At 38.5% G+C, this 25,265-nt stretch overlaps 1 protein-coding gene across 4 annotated transcripts in view; it reads right to left on the bottom strand.

Moving 5' to 3' along the window:
• DNM3 (dynamin 3) overlaps nt 1-25,265 on the bottom strand; it is a 717,102-nt gene that overhangs the window by 391,622 nt on the left and 300,215 nt on the right. For 2 of the 4 annotated variants that reach the window (XM_023738465.1, XM_012557752.2), the window contains exons 13-14: nt 16,774-16,825; nt 15,905-15,934 (exon numbers count right to left, since the gene is read on the bottom strand). In XM_023738465.1, coding sequence (XP_023594233.1) covers nt 15,905-15,934; nt 16,774-16,825 — 82 coding nt within the window. The remainder of the gene's footprint in view (nt 1-15,904; nt 15,935-16,773; nt 16,826-25,265) is intronic. The other 2 variants (XM_004384112.3, XM_004384113.3) reach the window with 1 other exon arrangement.

Raw genomic sequence — 25,265 nt, 5'->3', positions numbered from 1 at the left:
ATATGTTGTGCAGTTTTAACCAATGTCATAAAACAACATGTGTACTACTGTTTCATGAGAAACTATTTGTTCTGTAAGCCTTCACCTGAAGTACAGTAAAATATAAAAAATAAAAAAATAAAAAAAAAGCATGTCACTGTACAAAAGTCAACACATGGATGGACAAGATAAATAATCCAAATACAGACCATAGGTTAAGAGCTCATCTTTGACCAAGACGAGGTCGGAATTCTTCCACTTATACGTTGTATGACCTAGGGTGAACTATTTAAATTTTCTAAGCTTCAGTAATACCATTTATAAAACAGGGGAAATAATGGAACCTATTTCATAGGGTTGTTATAGAATTGCATGAGCTGATGTATGCAACACACTTAGGGCAATGCCCAGCACAGAGTCAAATTTCAAGAAATGTGAGCTGCTAGAATTATAATGCTACTATTGTTAACATTGTTATGTGATCAAGGAAGCATTGCAAACCAATGGTGATGGTATGGATCATTGAAACATATATGGAAATTTACCATCCTAGAATAAAGTTTTTAAATAATAATAATAGCTGACAGTTACTGAGTTGTTACAATGTGCAAAGCACTGCTCTCAGTGCTTTATATAAACTAATGTGTTTAATCCTCACAGCAACCATAGGTACAGTGATCATATCCCTTTTGCAAATGAGGAAAATGAGGCACCAAGATGTTAAGTAACCTACCCACAGCTGGCGAGTGGCAGAGCCAGATGCTGAAGCTGGCAGTCAGGCTTCAGAATCTATGCCATTAACCCTACACTTTCTCCAGAGTTAGCACCTCACCACTTGCCGTGGGCCATGACGAATGTCAGATGGATTACAGAGACAATGTCAATGATGGCTTCATAAAAAATGCTACAGGTACACATATGAATATTTAACTGCTCAAGAGGTGGGCACTGCCTTCCTAAACATAAACATAACGCAAGAAATGAGAGGAAAAAGAGCAATAGATATTACTACAAAACATTTTTGCAAGTTTTACCTCAAAAATCTTCTAAGTAAAATTAAATACAAGAAAATGAGAAAAATAGTTAACAAATGTGACAAAAGATTCATTATTGTTACTGTACGTCATGGATTGAATTGTGTCCTCCAAAAAATATGTGTATCAATTTGGCTGGGCCATGATTCCGAGAATTATGTGGTTGGCCTCCATTTTGTGATTGTAATTTTATGTTAAAGAGGATTAGGGTGGGATTGTAACACCACCCTTACCCCCGATCACATCCCTGATCCAGTGTAAAGGGATTTTCCTTGGGGTGTGGCCTGCACCACCTTTTATCTCTAAAGAGATAAAAGGAAAGGGAAGCAAGGAGAGAGTTGGGGACCTCATACCATCAAGAAAGCAGTGCCAGGAGCAGAGCGTGTCCTTTGTACCAGGGTCCCTGCGCTGAGAAGCTCCTAGTCCTGGGGAACATTCATGAGAGAGAAAGCCTTCCCCTGGAGCTGATGCCCTGAATTTGGACTTTTAGCATACTTGATTGTGAAGAAATAAATTTCTCTTTGTTAAAGCCATCCACTTGTGGTATTTCTGTTATAGCAGCACTAGATGACTAAGACACTGTATAAAGATTCTATTATGAGCCAATAAAAGTAAAAAAAAAAATTCGAAAAGAAAATAAGCAAAGGCATGAATAGATGATTCACAATAAGAGGAATAGTACTAGTGGCCAATAAGGATGAAAATATTTCTCATCACTAGGAAGTTGTAGAGATAAGTGACTGTGTTTTAACAGGATAGAAGTATATGATAAGCAGGAAAATAATTCCATTTCCACATTACTAAACCTAAAAATTTATATAACTATTAGAAGAAAATATAAGAAAGGTAAAATATAAAGGCCCCAAAAATTGTCTAATTAAAATGATAGGCTTTTATTTTATAATGTACAATAAAGTTAAAATCAAGTGACAAAAAAAATCTGAAATATCTGCACTATAAATACAAAATTAATACCTAGCCTATAAAAATATCCTAAACATCAATAAGACAAAAACACAACAGTCTTCCAAAATGGACAGAAGACATGATCAGACATTTTATAAAAGAAGGAACATGCAAATGCCTATTAAATACATGAAAGAATGCTCAGTAAGTTGCAATAAGTGAAATGCAAATCAAAACAACATATTATTCTTTCCACCCAATTATCAAAAATTATATAAAATATAATATCCAGCACTGTGTGCATGCATAGGAGGACAGTGGTGGTTTAGTGGTAGAATTACTGCCGTCCATGAGGGAGATCTAGGTTCGATCCCCAGTCAGTGCACCTCAAATGCAGGCACTACTCATCTGTCAGTGGATGCTTTAATGTTGCTGTGATGCTAAACAGATTTCAGCAGAGCTTCCAGACTAAGACATACTAGAAAGAAAGGCCTGGAGATCTATTTCTGAAAAGCAGCCAATGAAAACGCTATGGATCACAACAGTCCAATCCCATTGTGCATGAAGTCGCCATGAGGCGGGGCTAACGGAAGGGCAGCTAACAACAACATGTACTCTGAAATAATAACATTGGTTCATCCCTGTGGAGGGACTGGGTGGGGACCAAGGGCATATTTACTTTATCTGAATTACTTAACTTTTTCACAATGGGAATATATTCATGTACTTTTTGTGTAGCAAATGAAAATTATAGGTTTAAAATAACCATATTGATACTTTGTGCTAAATAAGCTACGCATTGCATATAAAGCAATGAAGCAAGAATTAAAGAAGACCTGAGGAGTGACTTCGGCTTTTCTAGGGTAACAACTCAGGTTTCAGAATCTATCCTGACCAACTACGTAATAAGTCTCTGCCCAAACACCTAGATGAGTTAGCTAGTAAGGGATGGAAATGCAAGCAGCCTGACTACATGTAAACGTGTGTGACACCCAGGAGCTAAAGACTGGCATTGCTTAGTAACAGATGGAGTAAGGGGAGGGCTATGGGTTTGGCCAGTGATGGATCCACCCAGAGGGAGAAAACCAGCAACTTTTGGTGTAGGCTGAAATAGCAACCCTCTGCCACCTATTTGTCTGCGCAAGAACAGGCATGTAGTCCACAGTACATAAAATAGTGGAGATTAAAACAGTGAGACCTACTCATCCAGGATCAAGAGAATTGATATAATCCCAATGTCCATACACATCAAAAATAGCCATGAACAGGAAGACAATAAGCCAGAATGTTCACGTCTGAAATGATAGTAGTTAATAAAATAATAGGTTCTCCAATGGGTGACAGTAAAACTAAAATATGCTATAAAAATTCCAGGGAATTCAAATCATACAGGCATTCGGCTTACTTGAAATCAAACATACCACACTTTGTAGAAAAGAGAGACAGGCTGAGAGGACAAGAAAGACAGGGAGGAAAAGAGAGAAGCAGGGAGGGAGGGAGGTAGTCATGGGACAGCTGGATGGAGGCAGGAGAAAACTCTTTGTTTACCAATTACCCTTTCTCCTGGTGAAACGAGACCAGGTTTCTGCTCCCCAAGGAAACACCACAGCTGAAGTGTGTTGGGGCCATTATTCTAACTACTGAAGGGATTTTGCAAGGTAATTTTGAGTAGACAGGATTTTCTCCTCACTAATTTTAAACCTTAAACCCTCAATTAAGGTGCAACTTGACTGTAACAATACAGTAAAAATATGTGTATTTTCTAGAAAAAAAAAATCATAAGAGACAGACATTAAAAAGACGCAGAGTAAATCAGTAGGCCATACATTTCCCTAAGTATGGCTTTCATGGACATGGACTCCATTCTCTGTTTTATTAAAACAATGGCTGTTGTATTTCAACAGCTATCGACTGGCCCCTCTGAAGATATTTTCATAGAATTAGGGGATTAAAAGGAAACAAATTCTAGCAGCTATTACAGTTTTTCATTGTTGATCCGATTAATTTATACCAGCCCACATTCATTTTTTTTAGGATCTAATACTTCTAGTGTAAGAAAATTTTTGAGGAAGTGATAAAAATAACAGTGAGTGAATTTAAATGATGTGACCTGCCATAATTGAGATACTAAAGAAAATTCTTGATGCAATTTATACACTATCCAAGGCAGTGGTTAAACAGTGGTTAAGAGAACAAGGTCTAGATTCCCATCGCCTGGTTCTGTCATTTATAATCTGTGTGACCAGGTGTATTATTCGACCTCTCCATGCCTCTGTTTCCTTCTCTGTAAAACTGGGATAATAACGATGCCTATCTCACAGGGTTAATGGGGAGGAGTTAATGAGTTAATGTGTGTAAAACACTTAAAACAGCACCTGAAGCACTCTACTCAGTTAAGGCAAACTGTTACGACTTCTACGGAATTGATGGGAATGGACAGCCATTCCTCTTGTGACATCTTTTTTGGTAAATAACAACTTTTCTAAGTTGGCTCGTTTTAAAAATGTAAATATCCAAATCTTAAAATGGATTTATAGCTCCACACCATGTTTGTGGAAACTCTCCTTCACTGGTCCATCTTCTGTTTTCTCCCCTGCCCTCCACCCCCCTGCTCTTTCTTGAGGGGTGGTGTGAGATTGGAGAGGGGAGTAGGCAGAAAATGAATGAGAAATAGGGGAGTTGGCATATTATCATTAAAAAGTATTGAATGTTTAATATTTTCCTCATGATAAATTATTTACAAACTACAAAGTTTTTAGGAAAATAGGTAAATTCTCAGGAAGTAATCTTCAAAACCATGACTAACCAAAATAATTTGCTAACAGCACTGTGCAAAAGTATACCACAGAACTATATTATCTCAACAACAGAAGGCACTAGCATTTTCTCAGATTAAAATAGAAAATCTTTTAAAACTCCAATGTTCTAATTTACAAATTCGTCATTTAATAAACAATTAAGATACATCAGCATATTGTACAGCTAAAGCATAGGTAAAGTGTTGTTTAACCACTTTAAAAGAAAAAAAAGGAGATAAGAAGAGAAAAGAAAGGGAAGGCAAGGGAAGGGAAGGAAAGAAAAGAAAAAAGAAAACCTTTCAGGGACCAAGGAAAACAGCAGTCCCAGAATGGTTAGTGTTTAGTTTACAAATTTAAGGATTTCAATGTCAGGCTAAGTGGCAGCAGGCCACTACATTATACTAACAGGAAAGAAACACAACTCAGAATAATGGGTCTTATTTTACACATAAGGTACATTCTAGAATAGTTGTGACAGGGACACATACTGGTACACATATTATATTCCCACTGACTTGAACTGCATAACTTTACATATGAAAAGCAATCCAATACACCTAATAAAAATTGCATTTAAATTTTGTTGCTTATAAAGGAAATGAATACATGTAAGCATTATGCATTCTTAAAAATGTATCTTTATTATGTTGCTGTTGTTAGTTGACAGAGAGTTGGCCCCCAACTCATGGTGACCCCGTATCGGACAGAACTCAATGCTTCCCTGTCCTACACCATCTCCGTGATGGGTTTCAGATCAGATCTTTGTGATCCATAGGGCTTTCATTGGCTGTTTTTTGGAAGCAGACCACCAGGCCTTTCTTCCTAGTCTGTCTTAGTCTGGAAGCTCCACTGAAACCTGTTCAGCATCACAGCAACATGCAAGCTGCCACCGACAGATAGGTGGTGGCTGCACAAAAGATGCATTGGCCAGGAATCACACAGGGTCTCCTGCATGGAAGGCAATAATTCTACCTTGCTACAAATCTTTGAGAATTCTTAATTTTTCCAGTTATGTCTTTAAAAACAAACACCAGCTATAGCGTTGATAGGGTTTTCATTAAAATTGACTACCCTGAAAATCAAAAGAGAGATGGGCCAAAATTTATTCAATTCTTCCTGTAACTAATAACAGTTTGTTTTGTTTTTTTAAAGTACTTACCTAATTAAAAACATAATAAAGAACTCATGGCTGGCTCTAAACACTTGCAACATTCATTAAAAATGCATGTTAAACTGCAAGGACCTTTGAATTGCTTTCATCTTCTTATAGCCTGAAGGAGCTTATAAAAATATTGGTGTGGGAGGTGAATTTTTCTTGTTTTATATTCAGAAAGTTGTTCTCAAAAATTAATCCATGAACCATAACTGTTGGAAAAATTGGATCGTTATCATCATGTACTAAATAAAGGTAAATATGCTTTAAATGAATAATCCCGAGATAAGTTTACCAGCATTATTTTTTTAATTGGAAAGATATCTTCACATAAACATAATGACTTTTTAAAAAATATTTTTTTAACTTTTAATACAAAAATGCCATTCTTATCTAAAGTTTTTCATGTGTTTATATTTGTTAACAGTCATTAAGAAAATATAATTAATAGAAACACTTCACTTTTTATTTACTCATTCATTCAAGAGGCCCACCCAGGTGAATGGGTGGGACTATGTGATAGGGTAATGTGGCCCACCAAGAGGATTGGTCAGTTTTGCCTTAAAAGCGAGCCAATTCTAGAGCAGAGAGGAGGAGCCAACCACCAACGAGAAGAACAGCCAGGAGTGGACAGTGTGTCCTTTGGACCCTGGATCCCTGCCCTGAGAAGCTCCTGGAAGCAGGAGACTGAGAGAGAGAGAGAAAGAGAGCAAGCTGTAACCCTGAAGCTGGTGAGAAGCAGTGGCAGGAAAGACCTGGCAGCAGAAACCTGGCAGCAGGAGACGCCATGGTGCGCTTCCCAGCCCACAGAGAGAGAAAGCTGAGTGCCTTTGGGCAGAGGCCTAGGGCCAGGGAGAGGTGTGCCTATGAGCACAGTTGGGAAGAGGTTGTCCTGTTGGAAGAACTGTATCTCTGAGTGTACCTGAGCCTGAATTGTAACTGTTACTTTCCTAATAAACCCCATAATCATGAGCATGGTCTGTGAGTTCTGTGTGGCCACTGCAGTGAATTATCAAACCCAGAAGAGAAATAGACAGTGCTGTGCAAGGGACAGTTGGTATCAGAATTGATAAAGATGGCAGAGAGAGGAGGCTTGTCTGGCCTCCACCTCATGGGAATCATCAGCCTTGTGCTGTTGATCTTGGTCTCCTTCCCCTGGTGAAGTTGGAGGAGGTCAGACACTGCCCCCACATAATTTTTACAGTTGGTGTCAGAAGTGGGATTCTTTGCAATGGCTTCAGACTCATGAAAGAATGGAATTCAGTAAGAGAAAGAACAAACGGACTTAGGAAATGAAACTTTTGATCCTTAGATGGTTACTTTGGTTGTTACTGGTAATGTCTGAACAGAAGGTTATGCTGCAGCCGAGGGGAGAAAAGCTCCACCTGGAGTGGCCTGAGGCAAAAGCCAGGCCAGATAAGCAGGATGACTGATAGGGGGCCACGGCCTTCTGATTCCACCCAGCTGGAGGCCTAAGGCCATATGCATATGTATGGGAAGATAAGGTATAGAGAAGACTAAACTCAAATGTTTTAAAAGGCTTATGTGTTTAGGATTATGCATTTATCTGAATGTACTGTGGAGATTGAATGTTTCTCCTACCTAATGTTGTAAAGCAGACTTAAATGTATGCTAGAAATGAATATTGCATTTTATAGATTATAGAGAGCATATAACTCTGCCTTCAGCCAATACTTGATTGGATGTACTAAAAGGGGAACTAGGATTTGCCCAAGGGAAACACAGACTGTTGGTCTGAATGCAGTAACCGTATGTACAGATTGGGGCTGAGGTGGAAAACCTGAGCCCCACACAGATTTGCATTTGAAAAGACATGCAGAACCACCCAGAACTGCTGAGAGAAAGCTTAGTGCCTTTGGGGAGAGGCCTAGGGCCAGGGAGAGGTGTGTCTGTGAGCACCTTGGGAAAAAGCTGTCCTGATGAAAGAACTGTATCCCTGAGTGTTCCTGAGCCTGTATTGTAACTGTTACTTCCCTAATAAACCCCATAATTGTAAGCGTGGTCCGTGAGTTCTGCATGGTCATTGCAATGAATTATTGAACACAGAAGAGAAATACAGAGTGCTGTGCGAGGGATGATTGGTATCAGAATTGGTAAAGATGGCAGAGAGAGGAGGTTTGTCTGGCCTCCGTCTCATGGGAATCATCAGCCTTGTGCTGTTGATCTTGGTTCTCCTTCCTCCTGGTGAAGTTGGAAGAGGTCAGACACTGCCCCCAAGCTGTTTTTACAAAGAGGTATTTATTCAGCACCTTCTATGTGTCAGGGTTTGCAAAGTAAACATGAACACAGATTATGCAGATTTCATTGTTGCTTTGTGGCAACCATCCCACCTCAAGAGGGATGGGGTAGGGGATGCTCAATTAGAATAAAAGCAATTCAGTTATTGTTTTTCTTGAAATCTAAAAGAATAATAAAAAATACATAATGATAATAACTGGTGGTGTTGTTAGGTGCCATAGAGTCAGTTCTGACTCATAGCGACCCCACGCACAACAGAACAAAAGACAGCCCAGTTCTGTGCCATCCTCAAAATCACTGCTATGCTTGAGCCCACTGTTGCAGCCACTGTGTCAATTCATCTCATTGAGGGTCTTCCTCTTTTTCGCTGACCCTCTACTTTACCAAGCATGATGTCCTTTTCCAGGGACTGGTCCTTCTTGATAACATGTCCAAAGTAGTAATAATAGTAGTAATAATAATAGCAGCAAGCACTTTATATAGCACTTAACATCAGCCAAGTCCTGTTCTAGATAGCTAACTTGTATTATCTCATTTAACCCTCACAGCAACCTATGAGCCGATTACTATTATCAGCTTTTTACAGATAAGAAACCTAAGGAACAGAAAGGTTAAACAATTTGCTGACAGTTACACAGTGACTTCACAGTCCCAGCTCTGAGCCATTTCACTGGATTGCCTGTTAATCTAGTATAATCAATAAAAAGGAGGAGGAAAAAAAAATTATCTATGTGAGATACAACTGACAACAGCAGCTCAAAACGTTTGATGGGAAGCCTAGGAGACAGTGAATTGAAGATAATGGTGATGGAATAATTTGGAAAAGGACAGTGAGAATAGCAGCACAACTGGAAGAATGTAACTGATGTCACTGAATTGTACATGTAGAAATTTTTGAAATGGTGTATCTTTGGCTACGTATATTTTCACCAAAAAAAAAAAAAACTCCTCCAAGGTCGAGAAGGGAAAGTGTTGACATGTCGTGGGTTGTTAACCAATGTCATAAAACAATATGTTTACTGACTGTTTAATGAGAAACTATTTGTTCTGTAAACCTTCATCTAAAGTGCAATTAAAAAAAAAAACTACATATACTCAGAATTAAATTGTTTTAAAAGGTAAAAAAATAAATAAAAATAAATGTTTAAAATAAAAAGGAGGAGAAGGCGGGAAGGTAGGAAAACCAGAGGATGAATTGGAAAAATTATTAAATTTAATCAATAAATGAACCATGGGCTTTAATAATAAGGTGTTAGCCATCTTACATTCCTTCTAGAAGACAATATACACAAGAATCCTACAATCCAAATTAAATTGTTCTGAAAACAATGCTCAGCAAGTACCCATACCGGACTTGTGTGGTGCACCTCCTCTGGCGTCTAGTCTTCTTCCAACAGCAGCTCTGACTTTGAGGTAGAGAGGCAGCCTGCCCCTACTTCCAGTCCACGTGATCTGGTGAGGAGCCACCCCAGTCCCACAAGATCCTGGCTTCAGCCAATCAGTGCATCTCATTCACTGGACACCATGATTGGTTCAGGAACAAGCACATGATCCAAGTCAGTCCAATCAGAGTGAACCTCATGAGTTTTTAAAAGAATTCTAGGAAAAAGACTCATTTATTTCTTCTGGATTCAAACCAGGAAGGAAATCCCCTGGAAGCTGCTGGCAGTTATCTTGCAACTCCTTGAGGCCCAAGAATGGAGCAAACAACAAAGCAACAGAACCAAATAACAGAAAGAAAGGAACCAGTTCATCGTGACACTGTTGAGCCACGGATTAAACAGAACTTACTCTATCCCTGAATTGTTCAATAATGTAAACTAATAAATTCCTTTTTTACAAAGTCACTTGAGTTTTCTGAAATTTATATCTGAAAGAATCCTAACTGATAAAGCTATTGGGACTAGGAAGTGGGGTGAGGGTGGGGGTTAAGAGTGAGAGACTCTAAACTGTGGAATTGGTTTAGAGGAGGAAGAAGGTGGGAGGGCTGTGAGTCGTCCTCTATCTTAGGCTAGGAAGGTAGAAATCATTGTTACCCATTAGTAAAATAGCTGATTAAACTCTCATCTCTTTCAACACTAGACTCAAACCATGTATTTACAGAGGCTGAAAAACTAGGGGACTTGGTAGGAATTTCAGGATGTTAGGGTGCGTTGACAATTTTCTAAGACCTGTAGAGGGTCCTAGGAAAAACAGACTAGTGTCCACTGAACTTAGCTTTCAGAGAGCAGAGGAAGAAGAAACCTTGTTTTGGTAAGAAAGCTCTTTTTTGCTTGCAGTCTACAATTTAAGAAAGTTGAAAATATAGTTATCTTGAGACCTGTAGGCTTGGGAAAGCCCAATTTCCCTCTCCAATATAAAGTCAGAGCAATACAAGGCACATTGATTGGAAATGAAACAAACAATACATCTGGGACTAGGAGGTACCCTGATACCCAGGCTCCTGCAAACACCTGCTTTACCTCCTATCTAAGGAAAAAGTCTTCCTCATTGTACAACTGCAGTCTAGGGCCAAAAAGCATGTCAGCTGTGTCTTCCTTCCATACTCTTGTGGTTAAAAGAATGAGGTATCAGCCACGTAGATGTCACATCTGTCCTCCTAGCCTCAACATATCCTGACCCTCAACATATTCAAATCGAAAAACTTCATCTCCATTTCTCTTTAGCTACACACACCTTCTGAAGACAATGTTCCACAGATATCTGTAGCTATCATTTGTCAAGCAACTCTTCTATTGTCTGTTCTTTCTTATTCCAATAACATTTATGACTTTCAGGTGGCATTCTCTTTGTAAACCTTAAATATGACATCCCACTAACTTTAAACTCCAACCCTATAGCCTCTTTCCCTTAATCCTGGTACCCATTTTCTCTGACTTCAGTAAAACCTCCATTGCCCTGGCTTGCCCATTTCCTTTCGTCTCTTCTTCTTCCTGGGCACATGCTCAGATCATAGTTCCTTATCTCCCTTGCAGTTCATTGAGGCCAAATGACTGAGTCAACAGAATGTGAATGGAAGTCACGTGTGCCACATCCAGGCCGGTCCTTCAAAATCTCCCTCACTGGAACTTCTTTCTCTTTCCCACCTGCTGGAAGAGTGAAGAGGATTCCAAAGTCCCTGTCTGACCATGTGAGGGAGGGATGCCCTCCACCCTGGTCCATCTTCACTGGATTGTTACACCAAGGCGAATCAAACTTTTATCACATTAAGCTAGTGAAATTCTGGGGTTGTTTGTTACTTAGCTGGCCTATCCTAACTAATGCATCAATCAAGACCATTCATATTAGATTATGTAATTCTTTACTTCAACCCATCTCTCTTTAAAGCTTTAACTCATCTGCCCTCTTGAACTTACATGATGCCCCCCCTAGAAAAACCCAAACTCAGTATATCAATTAAGTTGTTAGCTTTCTCGGCTTTGTGCTACCTTCCAGCTGTGAAGCAGAAGAGCAATTCATACAACTAAAAGGACTGGTGTCACTGCTACACACTCAGGTGGTCCCCAACACTGCACAGGGCCTTCTACCAGTCCAATTGTCAACTCTGCCATGTCTCTTGAACTCTCAGAAACATCTAATACTATTAATTACTCCGTCCTTGAAACATTCTTTCCTTGACTTCCATTCTACTACTCTCCAAGTTTTCCTACACTCTCGGCACTTACTTTCCTTTTTAGTTCCTCATCCTGTCCCAGCTCTTCTTTCTCCATCATCCTTTATATCCATATTTCCTTCTATGCTCTCATCATTTGCTAGTGATCTCATTTAGTGCCACAGCTTTAGCTACCATGCATATATGGACAACTCTAAAATTTATGTCTCCAGTCTAGATGAGTCCTGAACCCCTACTGATCTCTCCCATAGGCACAAACAAAATATCCCAAACTGAAATCATCATCTTCTCCCTCCATCTCCCCTGAAACCTGCTCCTCCTTCTCCTGCACTCCCTTTGTCAGTGGATTCTCTTAGCCATAAGTCTGGAAGGATGACTTAATCCCTTTCAGTACCTCCCACGACTACTCATTAACTCCTTCCAAGTCTGTTGTTGTTGTTGGGTGCCGTCAAGTTGATTCCTACTCATAGTGAACCGAAGTGACAGACTCAAACTGCCCCACAGGGTTTTCTTGGCTACAATCTTTACAGAAGCAGATCACCAGGTCTTTCTTCCATGGAGCCACTGGGTAGATATGAAATGCCAACCTTCTGGTTAGCAGCCTAGCAATTAACCCTTGTGCCACCAGGGCTCCTTCCAACTCTACCCTCTAAATATATTTTGAATCTGCCCCTCTCCTCCATACCTACTGCTACTGACCTTTGTATTTTCTTACCTGAATTACTTACATAACATCTTCACCAATTTCCATATCTCTAGTTTTACTCTTCCAAACCTTTAGATATAGTTGACACATAGATCTTTCTAACATACAAGTCAGATGATATCCCTTTCCCTAACAGAAATCCTTCAGTGGTTCCCCACTGTCTATGAAATAAATAATTGTCTCTTTTGAACTCTAGACACTTCTACCCAACTCCCATTGGACAGTTACACTTGGATATCATACTCAACAAATCCACGCATCCTGACTCTGGATCCAAATCTGACTTCCTCACTATGTTCCTTTCTCCATGAAGACCACCACTGCCTTACTTGTTGCCTAAGTCAAAAATCTGGATAGCATCCCTGACAATTCCCCAGCCCTCTCTTCCTTCCATAATAAATCCTATGGATTCTTCCACTTAGTATCGCTTGAATTCATCTGCTTCTTCTCAAACAGTATAAATGCCCTAGCCCAGACCACCATAATCTCATCTGCAACTGCCTCTTAACTAGTCTCCTTTTTCCAGTCTTATCCCCCCTTCAAAACCTTTTCTCCACACTACAGACAGAATAATTTTTCTAAAATGTTATTACGATCCTGCTTAAAATCTTACAATGATACTTTCAGAATCACAAAGTTAGCTTTCATAGAGTTTATGTCCTAGTGAAGGAAGATGAACAAAATGAACCAGATTATTTCAAATAATAAAATGCAATAGAGGTAAGACACTGGGGAAGGTGGGGACTTTAGACCCAATATTCAGGGCCGACCTCTTGCAGAAATGACATTTCAGGGAGACCTGGAGGATCAAAAGGAGCTAGCCTTGAAAGAGAGGGCAGACTTCAATTTGCTTACTTACCATCATCCCCACTGGACTGTGAGCTCCCTGAGGACAGGGCCCGTGATTCACTCATCTTTCTGTTCTAAACACTCACCACAATTTTTGGCACGCATGGGTTTCAAACACATGTTTAATGAGTGAGCAGATGAAGTTTAAATTTAAATTTTTGATAGTCCAATTTTAGGCTATTTAACTGCGTGTTCACGTTTTTTTGTACATTTGCTGGCATCAACTTGTGGAACTATTAAATTGCTAGGCAGACAAAAACGGCTGGTGTTAGACTTTACAGAAGTTTAGCTTTCCTTAAATCCTTCTGAAATTTCTTCAGAACAGATGCTGTACAGCTCTTACAACCAGGAGCCCTAAGAAGATACTAGAATGGATGAGCCAGATGCTAAGATATCGCAGGATGTTTCAGCCTCACCAACCATACAAGCCAGCATCGTTCAGCAGGCTGGGCTCCAAGGCTCCCTGGCTTTGAGCCTCTGGATAGGCAAAAACTCAAATCAACATCAGATAATCAGATTAATAAAGAAAATGGTCTCAAATCATTATGCTTCACTTTCAGTAAGCAGGAAAACAATATAAAGAATTCCTTAAAATATAATATTGTATAGCATGTAAATCATTGGATTTGATTCTGGAAAATAAAATATTTAGGTCCGTATTCCCTTACTTGCAAAACTGTAAGTTTTTGCTTTTTTTAAAAAACAAATTTGGCTGCAAAAACTGACCTGGAATAAAGCTATTTGTATCTTTCATTTAATCTACTTGGTGTGATTATTCATTTGCTTCACTAAGAAATACAATGTATTGGACTACAGGGTGATGCCTCTGACCCCACAGGGGTATTAGGTAATACATGATATATGCAATGTATTATCTTTCTAAAATTAAAAAAACTCTGACTTTCAAGACACATCAGGCCCCAAGGGTTTTGGACAAGAAATCTCTACTATATTACAACCTAATACAATTCTATTATCTTGAGTTATAAAAATTCAAAAATGTGTTGGTTTTGAAGTACTCGGCAAAAATAAAGTCACAGACACAGAATTAGCACAATTTTAACATTTGGAAATAGTATTACTGAAAGCTATTTCCAGTTTCCTTTTAGGTCCTATTTAAAGTGTGCCTTTATGACATTATACTATTGTTTTTCCTATATGCACATCCTTCTGTGAGCTAGAGATGTTTCTGACCACGAGGAAAGGTTTATAGGTAGACCCTTCATGCCACACCCAGCATTAATCTGTTCATTGTAGTCACCAGAATAATTTGCCATAGTTTCAAATTTTCCCATGTGTTTCATTTTCCTTGTTTTACAGCTTTTATAATTTTTGTACTCAATTTTTTTTTTTTTTTCTCCCAGAAGCTTCAAGAAGCAGCGCCTACCTGCTGGAAGCAAGGTTTCTACTCTTTGCAGAACACACGTCCAGTACCAGGCTGCAAATCTGATTATGTACATGGTTTCTGATTTTTACAATCACCCTGCAGAGATATTTTCTCTTCTCCCCATCATACAGTTGAGCAGACTGAGGCTCAATTTGTCCAAGGCCAGATGGCTAGTAAGTGGCAGAGCAGAATTTGAACCCAGGAATGTCTGGATCCAAAGTCTGCTTCTTCCAAAATACCAAAACCAAAAAACAAACCTATTGCCATCGAGTCAATTTCGACTCATAGCGACCCTATAGGTCAGACCCCAATAAGGGTTCCCAAGGCTATAATCTTTACAGAAGCAGACTGTCACATCTTTCTCCCGAGGAGCGCCTGATAGGTTCTAACCACTGGCCTTTCGGTTGTCAGCCAAGCGCTTTAACCACTGCGCTACCAGGGCTCCTCTTCCAAAACACCAGGGGGCACCTAACTGACCATGCTCCAATCTTATTCTGAACTGGTGCATAGTTGGAAGGAAGACATTAAGGCTGCTTTTTCAGTCATGGAAGAAATGAGAATATAATTGTTAAAAAAACAGACAAAACCAAATTTGCCTATGCTAGTCATAGTGTGTTTAAACTTCTATAAAATGAATATATAGAATCTGGTTTTAAAAGATTCAACTCAAAAACCATATAAAATGTCAATCAACAGAACTTTGTTTTATTGTTTTTTTAAAAAAATAAATGCAAATAATTGGAGTTAGATAGGCATATCAACAAGTACACCAAAATCAGATGCTCAATATTCACCCAACTTTCAGAAGCATCATCTACATTTATTGGAAATATAATCATGCATGGGGAACAGAAAGGCTTAAAGTCTATAACAACATAGCATAAAAGGACAGAGATGAAGATCATTAATGATTTTAATTATTTTTAGGTCCATTAAAATTAGAGAAATATCAAAGCACCCACAGTGTTAAGAGTTGATTACTACAGCATTTTAGAATTTACTAGTTCATACCTTTAAATCACAGCAAGTTATTAGCAGTGAAGGGATGAACCCTCTTAAGAGGATTTTATTTCAATGATAGCGTGTTATGGACAAGACAATCTAAGTTTAAAAAAAAAATTAGTAGCAAGCGCTAGTTGAGTTAATCAGTTAAAGACAAACTGTGCCCTTGGGAAGCTAAATGAAAAAGCAACAGTAAGCTTACAGAACTTAGCTCGTACAATTTGCCTTGAAGGCGGAAGATTGGTTCCCTGAAATAGCAAAGAATTATATGCTTTAGTTCAGAAAAAACGTTTTTAAAGAAAAGTCTGTTATTACCTCTTTTCCTTTCAAAACAATGGGGGAAAAATCTAGAGCACAAGTTTCAATTTGTTTAATAATTGTACCTCTGATTTAAAAAAAGAAACTACTATAAATCATCATTGTTTTGACTTGAAAAGAAATAACAATGCAAATACTTATTATCACATAAAACGTAAAAGAAACAGCAAACTGTCGCAGTTAACGCAATCTCTGCAGAGCACTATTAGTCGGAGACAGCCGGTCAGCCCAGAACACAAAAGCTCAAAGGATCAGATCTTCATAGGAATTAACGTCTTCATTAGCCAGCAGGAATTTGGTGGCAGAGATTAAGGCCAACAACTGCCTTCTTTATGAGCTGTCCCTTCACTGTTACCAAGCTGTGCAAATGTGTGAACTAGTCAGCAGCACCACAAAGCTCATGCAACTACTCACCATATTTTAACCTTGAATTGACTCATAGATTCAAGGTTAAATCAAATTTAGGGGTAATGTAAGCAGGCAAAACAGGACACAAGGAGCCAGATTTGACAAGCAGAGCCAAGTAGCAGAAAAGTTATTTAAAATAAATCAATATGGTTAACTGCATACAGTAGCAAAAAAAAAAAAAGAAAAAAAGCAATTCACTCCAAAAGAAAAAAAAAACTCTAAAAACAAAAACAAAACAAAAAAGCTGCATTTCAAGCACAATTTGCACATGATTAATTTGCATTTAAGAAACAGTCAATCAAGCGATTTAGTTAAAATTGCCTTGAGCATGCATTCACTGACTCTCTTGTACAATTCCTACCTGATTTCCGATTGTGTTTTTCTTGTGAACCTGACTGCTCCTCTGCTGAGCACTAAGGAAAGCAAAGGAAAGCAGAACTGAAGAAACACGTAAGATTTTTTTCTGAACAAGTAACAGATTCTAAAACACATACAGGCTTTAAAAGTAAATAAATCAGTCAACAATGGAGGCAGTGCTAGTATAAAAAACACAGGTCAGCTTAGTTCTGGAAGTAAAACCAACTCAGTTGAACTTCTAGTGGCAATTAACAATCACAACCAAAAATAAGACAACCCCACATTAAGAAAAGCTGTGTTAACAACAGTCTGAGTCAAAGAAAGTACTTGTGAAGTCCCACAGACACAGGGTAGTTGTGATAAAAATTAACAGTTAGAGAAACCCAGAGAGTATGGCCCCCAGACACCCTTTTAGCTCAGTGGTGAAGTTATCTCCGAGGTTCACTGTTCAGCCTGGGAGTGGACAGCCCCGTAAAACCAAATGAGACTAACGAGGTACAGGAGTTCAGTGACAAGGGCCAGAAGGCAGAAGGGGACAAGGAAGCTGGTGATAGGGAACCCAAGGTTGAGTAAGGATACTGCTGATGTGTTGTGAGATTGTTAACCATTGTCATAGGGCAACATTTGTAGTAACTGTTAAATGAGAAACTATTTTGTTCTGTAAGTCTTCATCTTAGGTGAGAATAACAGCACAATTGGAAGAGCGTAGTCAATGTCACTGAACTGTGCATGTAGAAATTTTTGAAATGGTGTATCTTTGGCTATGTGTATTTTCACCAAAAAAAATGGTAGAGAAGTTAGAGGGTTGACATGTTGTGGAGTTGTTAACCAATGTTATAAAACAATATGTGTACTACTGTTTCACGAGAAACTATTTGTTCTGTAAGCCTTCACCTGAAGTACAATAAAAAAAAAAAATTAACAGTTAATGTTTATTGACCATACACCATGTTCTAAGAGTTTTACAGATATTAGTGATTTTAATTCTTACAACAACCCCATGAGGTAGCTATTATTATTCTCATTTTACAGATGGGGAGACTGAGTCACAGAGAAGTTAAGTGAGTTTCCCAAAGTCACTCAGCTAACAAGTGGTGGTACTCAGTAGTCTGACTCCATATTCCAAACTCTTCGTGATATCATCTACTCTCACTGCTTTAAAATTCGCTATGACAACTCCTTCAGTATATCTCCAGCCGGCACCTATCCCCCAAACTCTACACTCATCTATGTTTTTGATAACTCTGTATCTCCACCTGCATGTCTAATTAAGTCACAACTGAAGTCCTTCATCTCCTCCCTAAAACCTGCTCCTACCACAGTCTTTTCCTGTTTTAAGGAGTGGCAATTCCATACTTAGGCCAAAAACCTTGACTTCTCTTTTCTCTTATACCTACATCCAATCATCAGCAAATGCTGTTGACTCTATTTTCTTAAAATGTTATCTAAAATTCAACCATCTTTTTACCCTTTCCATTGCTACCACCTTGGTCTGGATTGTTGTAACTGCTTCCTCTCTGCTTCCACACTTGTCCCCTTAAAGTCTATTCTCAACACAAAAGCCAGAGTGATTCTTTTAAAAAGGAGATCATGTCACTCTTTCGCTAAAACCCTCCAATGCCACACACTACCATTCCACGTACAGTAAAAGCTAAAGTTCTAACAACGGTCCACGAGGCCCTACTCAATTGACTCCCACCTCTCTGCCTCTTTGACCTCATCGCCTCCTTCCTACCTCCCTCACTGGAGAAGTGCAGCCACACTGGTCTCCTTGCTCTTTTTTGAACCCACAAAGCACACTCTTCCCCCACATCTACATGGCCCATTTCGTCACCTCCTAAAAGCCTTTGCTCAAATTTATCTTTTCAGTGAGGCCTACCCTGACCTACCTGTTTAAAATTGTATTCCTCCCTTTCTTCAGCACTCCCATCCCCTTTACTCTGCTCTGTTTTTCTCTATGGCATTTTTCACCTTCAAACATACTATAAAAACCAGTTGCTGTTGAGTTGATTCTGTCTCATGGCAATCCCATGCGTGTCTCAGTAAAACTGTGCTCCATAGGGTTTTCAATGGCTGATTTTTCAGAAGTAGAGAATCAGTCCCTTCTTCTGGGGTGCCTCTGGGTGGACTCAAACCTTCAACCTTTTGGTTAGCAGGCAAATGCATTACCGCTTGCACCACCCATGCTGCAAACAGACTATATGGTTTACTTGTTTATTGTGTTTATTGTCTGTCTCCCTCCGTTAGACTGTAAGCTCCTTGTGAGCAGGGGTTTTGTCTGTTTTGTTCACTGCTATGTCCCCAGTGTCTAGAAGGTACCCGACACATTAAAAAAACAAACAAAAAAAATCCCAAATTCATTGCCCTTGAGTCGATTCCGATTCATAGCAACCCTGTAGGACAGAGTAGAACTGTCCCATAGGGTTTCCAAGGACTGCCTGGTGGATCTGAACTGCCAGCCTTTTGGTTAGCTGCTGAACTCTTAACCACAATGCCACCAGGGTTTCCTAACACATAGTTGGTTTCAATAAATATCTGTTGAATGAAAAACCCAAGGAGGTTGACATCACTATAACCTTCATTTTACACATGAGCACAGAGAGGCTGAGAGCTGGTTATGACCCTAACAATTTAACCCCACACATTTGGGAACTACATTACTCTGTCCTTCAAAAAATGAAGCCCCCTAATAAGGACTTGAGTCGGAATTGACTCGATGGCAACAGGTTTGGTTTTTTTTTTTTTTTTTGGTTTTAATAAGGACTTGAGAATTGAGCATATTAACTGATTGTATTGTACTGTTGTAATGTTTATATATATATATATATAAACCCAAAAAAAACGACTGCCATCAAGTCAATTCCAACTCAGAATGACCCCACAGGACAGAGCAGAACTGCCCCCTATATATATACGCATACATTCAAAATTTTATCATAGTTTCAGTAAGTACTGTGGAAAAGGCTACTAAAAATAAGTTGGTGATAATCACTATGGACATTAAACAATGGTAAGATTATAAAAAACAATCACAAAAGAAACAGTGCACTAGAAATAAAAAAATTTGAATCTCAGTCTTAGTTTTACTAAGCAGACGTGAATTTGGATAATTTTTTTTTTTTACCACGTTTTTCTCATTACTTAAAAAAAAAGGAAGGAAAGGGATAGAAAACTGGAATAGAAAATTGTTAAAGCTGCTCTTGCTCTAAAATCACGCACTGTAATATTTAGAAAGCACTTTAAACTGATATTGCCTGTGAGAAACGCATAAATAATTAGAGGTATATATTCAAAATTAATTGAAGTTCATTGAAGATAAATATGGGGTGCCTTTGTAAAACTTTCATGAACTGTCTTATGCTGAATGAACATTCAAATTCTAATGGAAAAGGGCATGCTGTTTTGTCTAAACTAAAACTTTTAAAGTTTTTTAAAAATAATATTCGATTGTATTTTCGGTGAAAGTTTACACAGAAAATAGGTTCCCATTCAATAATTTCTACAGAAATTGTTCAGTGATGCGGTTATATTCTTCACATCATGTCAACATTCTCGTTATTTCCATTCTAGTTGTTTAAAATTTCCATCCAAATTATTATGGATCTGTCACTTACTAGCTGTTTGATTTAGCAAGCTACTTAACCTCCCCGAGCAAGCTTCTTGATATGTATACAAGGGGAGCAAAATGCACCTTACTAAGCTGTACAGACAAAGGAAGTAAAGTTCTAACATAACGGAAAAAAAAAAGGAGGCTTTCTTTTGGTTGCTCCATGAGTAAACACCTAAAAATACAATAAGAGTTCTAATTCTTCTCTGTATTTTTAAGATAGATTATGTCAGTATAAGGAAACACAACTCATTTTGGTTATTCTGGGAAGACTAGCAATACCCAGCCCTCTAAATGATTCTTTAATGGCTTATGGAATCTGTTTTGGAGACTGATGGAATAGTCTAGAATGAGGAAAAAGTAGATTAAAGACATGAGTTAACCGTGTAAAACGATGGGAAGTTATGGTTCAGCAGCATGTTAGAAATCAACACCACACTCAGAACAGTTGTTTAAAACAGCAGTCTTTTATAATCTCCTGTGGTGTATTAAAGTCGCTTCACTCCATCTGAAACTCCTGAAAAACTACACACTACATTCAACTGAATCTGGGGAACAGGTAGGCAATGAAAGGCCAAACTGTACTTGGTTACTAAAGATATTTTGTGTGTATTTTTGTTTTTCAATTTTCTAATTTACTAATTTCAACTTTTCTTCTTCCTCATTTTATGTTACTTTTCTAGTTTTTACCTACAGTGTTTAACTCCCTTAATCACTGTAAAATTCACCTCTCTTCATCCTTTTGTCTCTATAATCCAAATCTACATTGCTCATGTTTTTGTAGGTGAAGGCAGTGACCAGCAATTCAATGCACCCACACTGCCCTCTGGCTGTCCACGATCCCCTAGTGACTGAATGTCTTAAGTACTATTCTTCCTAGTTCTTCACATCTTTTCCATACTTTCTTTTTCCATTAAATGTCATCTTTCCAGGACTTCCAGGCTTTCCTCTCTTCCAGAAATAAATGGGGAAACTACTATTATAATGTGATCATGCCTTCTTGGTAGGTTATGGTTACCTGTTCCAAGTATTTGTGTTTTAGGGTTTTTTTTTAAAGAGGAAATGTCTTAGAATAAAGCACTGACTAATGATGACAACTTCAAAACTATGGGAGGCCTACATGCGTTTACTTTGGAGTAAAACTATTGGAGGCCCTTGAAATCACATAAGTGAAAAGAAGCTAATTATAAAGCAAAAGGAACAGAGATTGTTGATGACTCCTTGTGCCACCTGAGACAAAAAGTTTGGCCTAAATGGACCTCAGTCTATCAGCTGTAAAGGCTGTGAGTGTGTGTGTGTGTGTGCACGCACACGCATGCATGAGAGAGACAGAGAGAAGGGGTGGCAGCTGTACTAGCTGTTTCTTAGGTACCTAACCCCATTGTCGTTGAGCCAATTCTGACTCACAGTGACCCTATAGGACAGAGTAGAACTGCCCTGTGGATTTCCAAGGAATGGCTGGTGGATTTGAACTGTCGACCCTTTGGTTAGCAGCCGAACTCTTAACCACTGCACCACCAGGGCTCCTTACGTACCTCAAAAAAAAAAAAAAAAGCCAAACCCGTTGCCATCGAGTCAATTGCGACTCACAGAGACCTGCTAGCTCCAATATTCCTTGAGATGCAAAGTTACTCTCGAAGCTTATGAGCTTAGCTAGATGAAGACAATTTCCACTGACAGAGTTTCCATCTACTCCAAATGCATATTTAGGATCTACCACTTACAAGAATATGCAAGAGGAAAAACAGATTTACTATATACACAAAACTGAAATATTAATATTAGAACAAACCCTAAATTATGTTTACTTTTCACCTTAAAATAATCTTTTTGCAGCAACTGACTCCATAAAAGCAAAGGTACTATTGCTAATGACCTATTTAGGTATTTGAAGTTACTTCATAAGTAACATAATAAAAAACAGGCTGTCTTTTTAAAAAACATCGTTTATCATAATTCTTCTGTATGTGATGTTAACTGAGCTAAAAGTTTTTCAAAATACTTACATGAGAAGGTGTTCATGGGAAAACACGTAAGAACTTGCAAGTTAATTTGAGCCCTTGGACATATTTTAGGTCATAAGTATTTAACGGGTCATCTCTGGAATTTTATAAAACATAGCTATGTGTAATGTTTTAATCTGAAATAATTCAAACACTTTTGAGCACCAACTCTCTGCAACGCACTCTGTGGAAGACAGAACATGAATAAGGGATGGTTGTTATCATCAGAAGCCTACAATTTAGTTAGTACAGGTGATGAGATACATACACAAAACACACACACACACAAAGAATAAGCTCTAAGGAATAAATATGTGAGAATATAATAGAAAGTGAAAAAAATATATGCTGTTTCAAATATGGGAAACCATGATCCTTATCTTATTACTTACGTAGGTATAAACAGTGTGTGTGTTCACTGTTCTTAATTGTGTAAGTTCCTACTACACACAAGTCCCTGAAGAAAGCTTTGCCAGTACACTAAACCACATGAAACCTAATTCCTGATTCCAGACATAATGATTTTAAAAGTATATAACAAGTGGCTCAGTTTTTTTTTTTTGTAAAAATAAGAGCACATTAGAAGACATTGAAAGAAAAAAAAAAGGTACCCTTAGCTCAAATTTTTTTTTTTTTCTGCATATTCCCTTTAATCTGTGTCCATGTGTATACACAATAAAAGATTCAAATAACGGAAGAGTGTCACACGGAAATTTATGATCATTTGTCAAATAAGTCCTATCCATAATAATTGCTCTGAAAGTGCAGAAACCAGAAAGATAATTTTGGTCTGCTATGATCTGAGATTTTTCTAGAAGATTTAAAAGAAAGGTAAAAGTTTAATAGAGGAAGACAACCAACGGCTTTCCAAGTGGCTAACAGGTGGGTGTTAGTAAAATAAGGGGTCGAAAGATAAGGCATGTAGGGAAGTTGTGGAAAGTAAAACTTGTATGGCAAAATTATATAATCATGGGCTCAGACATGGAAATAACCTTAAAAACCATCCAGTAAAATAACTGTTTTTTGGGTCAATTTGGGAGAATTTGGCCATTACACACTGGAGGCAGGAGAAAGTATTCAAAGTTTCTAAGCCAGCAAATAGCATGATGAAAGCAGTGTTTTAGTAAAACTTACACCTCCCTGAAATGGGCAGCATTGCCTCTGAAGCAGGGAAGACTGGAAGCAGCCAGCCCAGCCCCTCCTCTCCCTGACTACTGAAGTCCTGCCCAACTTCAAGTCCAGTCAAGTACTATTTCTGGTTATACCTCCAGTTATCTCTCCTTTCACTAATTCCCAAAGCCCTTGCTTTGTACCTCTATTATATAAAGAGGACTTTGTATAGTCAGGTATCTAACTCCTCTCCAAAACTGCCTATTCTTTGATTGAACAATGGTTGCATTAATCTTGGTTTCTCTCTCTCTCACATCACTGTTACCACCTAGTTTATGGTAGTTTCCCAGGAGATGTTTATGGAATTATATTATAATCTGTGTTCATCTCCATCAATGTTCATCTGCAATAGGAAATTTAAATAATTTGAAGAAGCATGTCATAGGCTTGAGCTCTAAGGTATGGTTCTTTTATTGTTGTTGTTGTTAGGTGACTTCAAGTTGGCTCCGACTCATAGAGACCCTACGTAAAATAGAACAGAACACTGCCCAGTCCTGTGCCATCCTCATAATCGTTGCTGTGTTTCAGCCTATTGTTGCAGCCACTGTGTGAATCCATCTTGTTGAGGGTCCTTCTCTCTTTCACTGGCCCTCTACTTTACCAACTATGATGCACTTCTCCAGCGACTGGTCTCTCCCAATAATATGTCCAAAGTACATAAGACGTAGTCTCGCCATCCTCCCTTCTAAGGAGCATTCAGGCTGTACTTCTTTCAAGACAGATTTGTTCATTCTTCTGGCAGCCCACAGTATATTCAATATTCTTTGCCAACATCATAATTAAAAGGCATCAATTCTTCTTTGGTCCTCTTTATTCATTGTCCAGCTTTTGCACGTATATGAGGTGACTGAAAATATCATGGCTTGGGTCAGTCATACCTTAGTCCTCAAAGTGACACCTTTTCTTTTCAACACTGTAAAGAGGTCTTTTGCAGCAGATCGCCCAATGCAATATGTCATTTGATTTCCTGAATGGTGCTTCCATGGGTGTTGACTGTGGATCCAAGTAAAATGAAATCCTTGACAACTGCAATCTTTTCCCTGTTTATCATGATGCTGCTTATTGGTCCAGTTGTGAGGATTTTTATTTTCTTTATGTTAAGGTGTAATCCATACTGAAGGCTGTAGTCTTTGATCTTCATCACTAAGTGCCTCAACTATTCTTCACTTTCAGTAAGCAAGGCTGTGTCATCTACACAACGCAGGTTGTTAAGAGACTTCCTCCAATCCTGATGCCCCGTTCTTCTTCATGTAGTCCAGCTGCTCGGATTATTTGCTCAGCATACAGATTGAGTAAGTATGGTGAAAGGATACAACCCTGATACACATCTTTCCTGATTTTAAACCATGCAGTATATCCGTGCTCTGTTCGAATGGCTGTCTCTTGGTCTATATACAGGTTCCTCATGAGTACCATTAAGTGTTCCAGAATTCCCATTTTTCAGGGAATTAGGGCCCCTTAATGAAGGATGCAGGACAATCAGCTAGATTCACCATACTCTAGAGTTGTACTGTCCAATACAGTAGCTGGTAGCCACATGTGGCTATTTAAATTTAAAATTCAATTAGTTAAAATTCAATAAAATTAATAATTTATTTCCTCTGTTTCCCTAGCCACATTTCAAGTGCTCAGCAGTTTTGTGTGACTAGTGGCTACTGCACAGCACAAATTATAAAATATTTCCATCATCACAGAAAGTTCTACTGCACAGCACTG

Source organism: Trichechus manatus, unplaced genomic scaffold (assembly GCF_000243295.1).
Source record: "Trichechus manatus latirostris isolate Lorelei unplaced genomic scaffold, TriManLat1.0 scaffold00117, whole genome shotgun sequence".
NCBI lineage: Eukaryota > Metazoa > Chordata > Mammalia > Sirenia > Trichechidae > Trichechus > Trichechus manatus.
The sequence above is the reverse complement of the archived record's forward strand: the minus strand, read 5'-3'. Positions and strand labels throughout refer to the sequence as shown.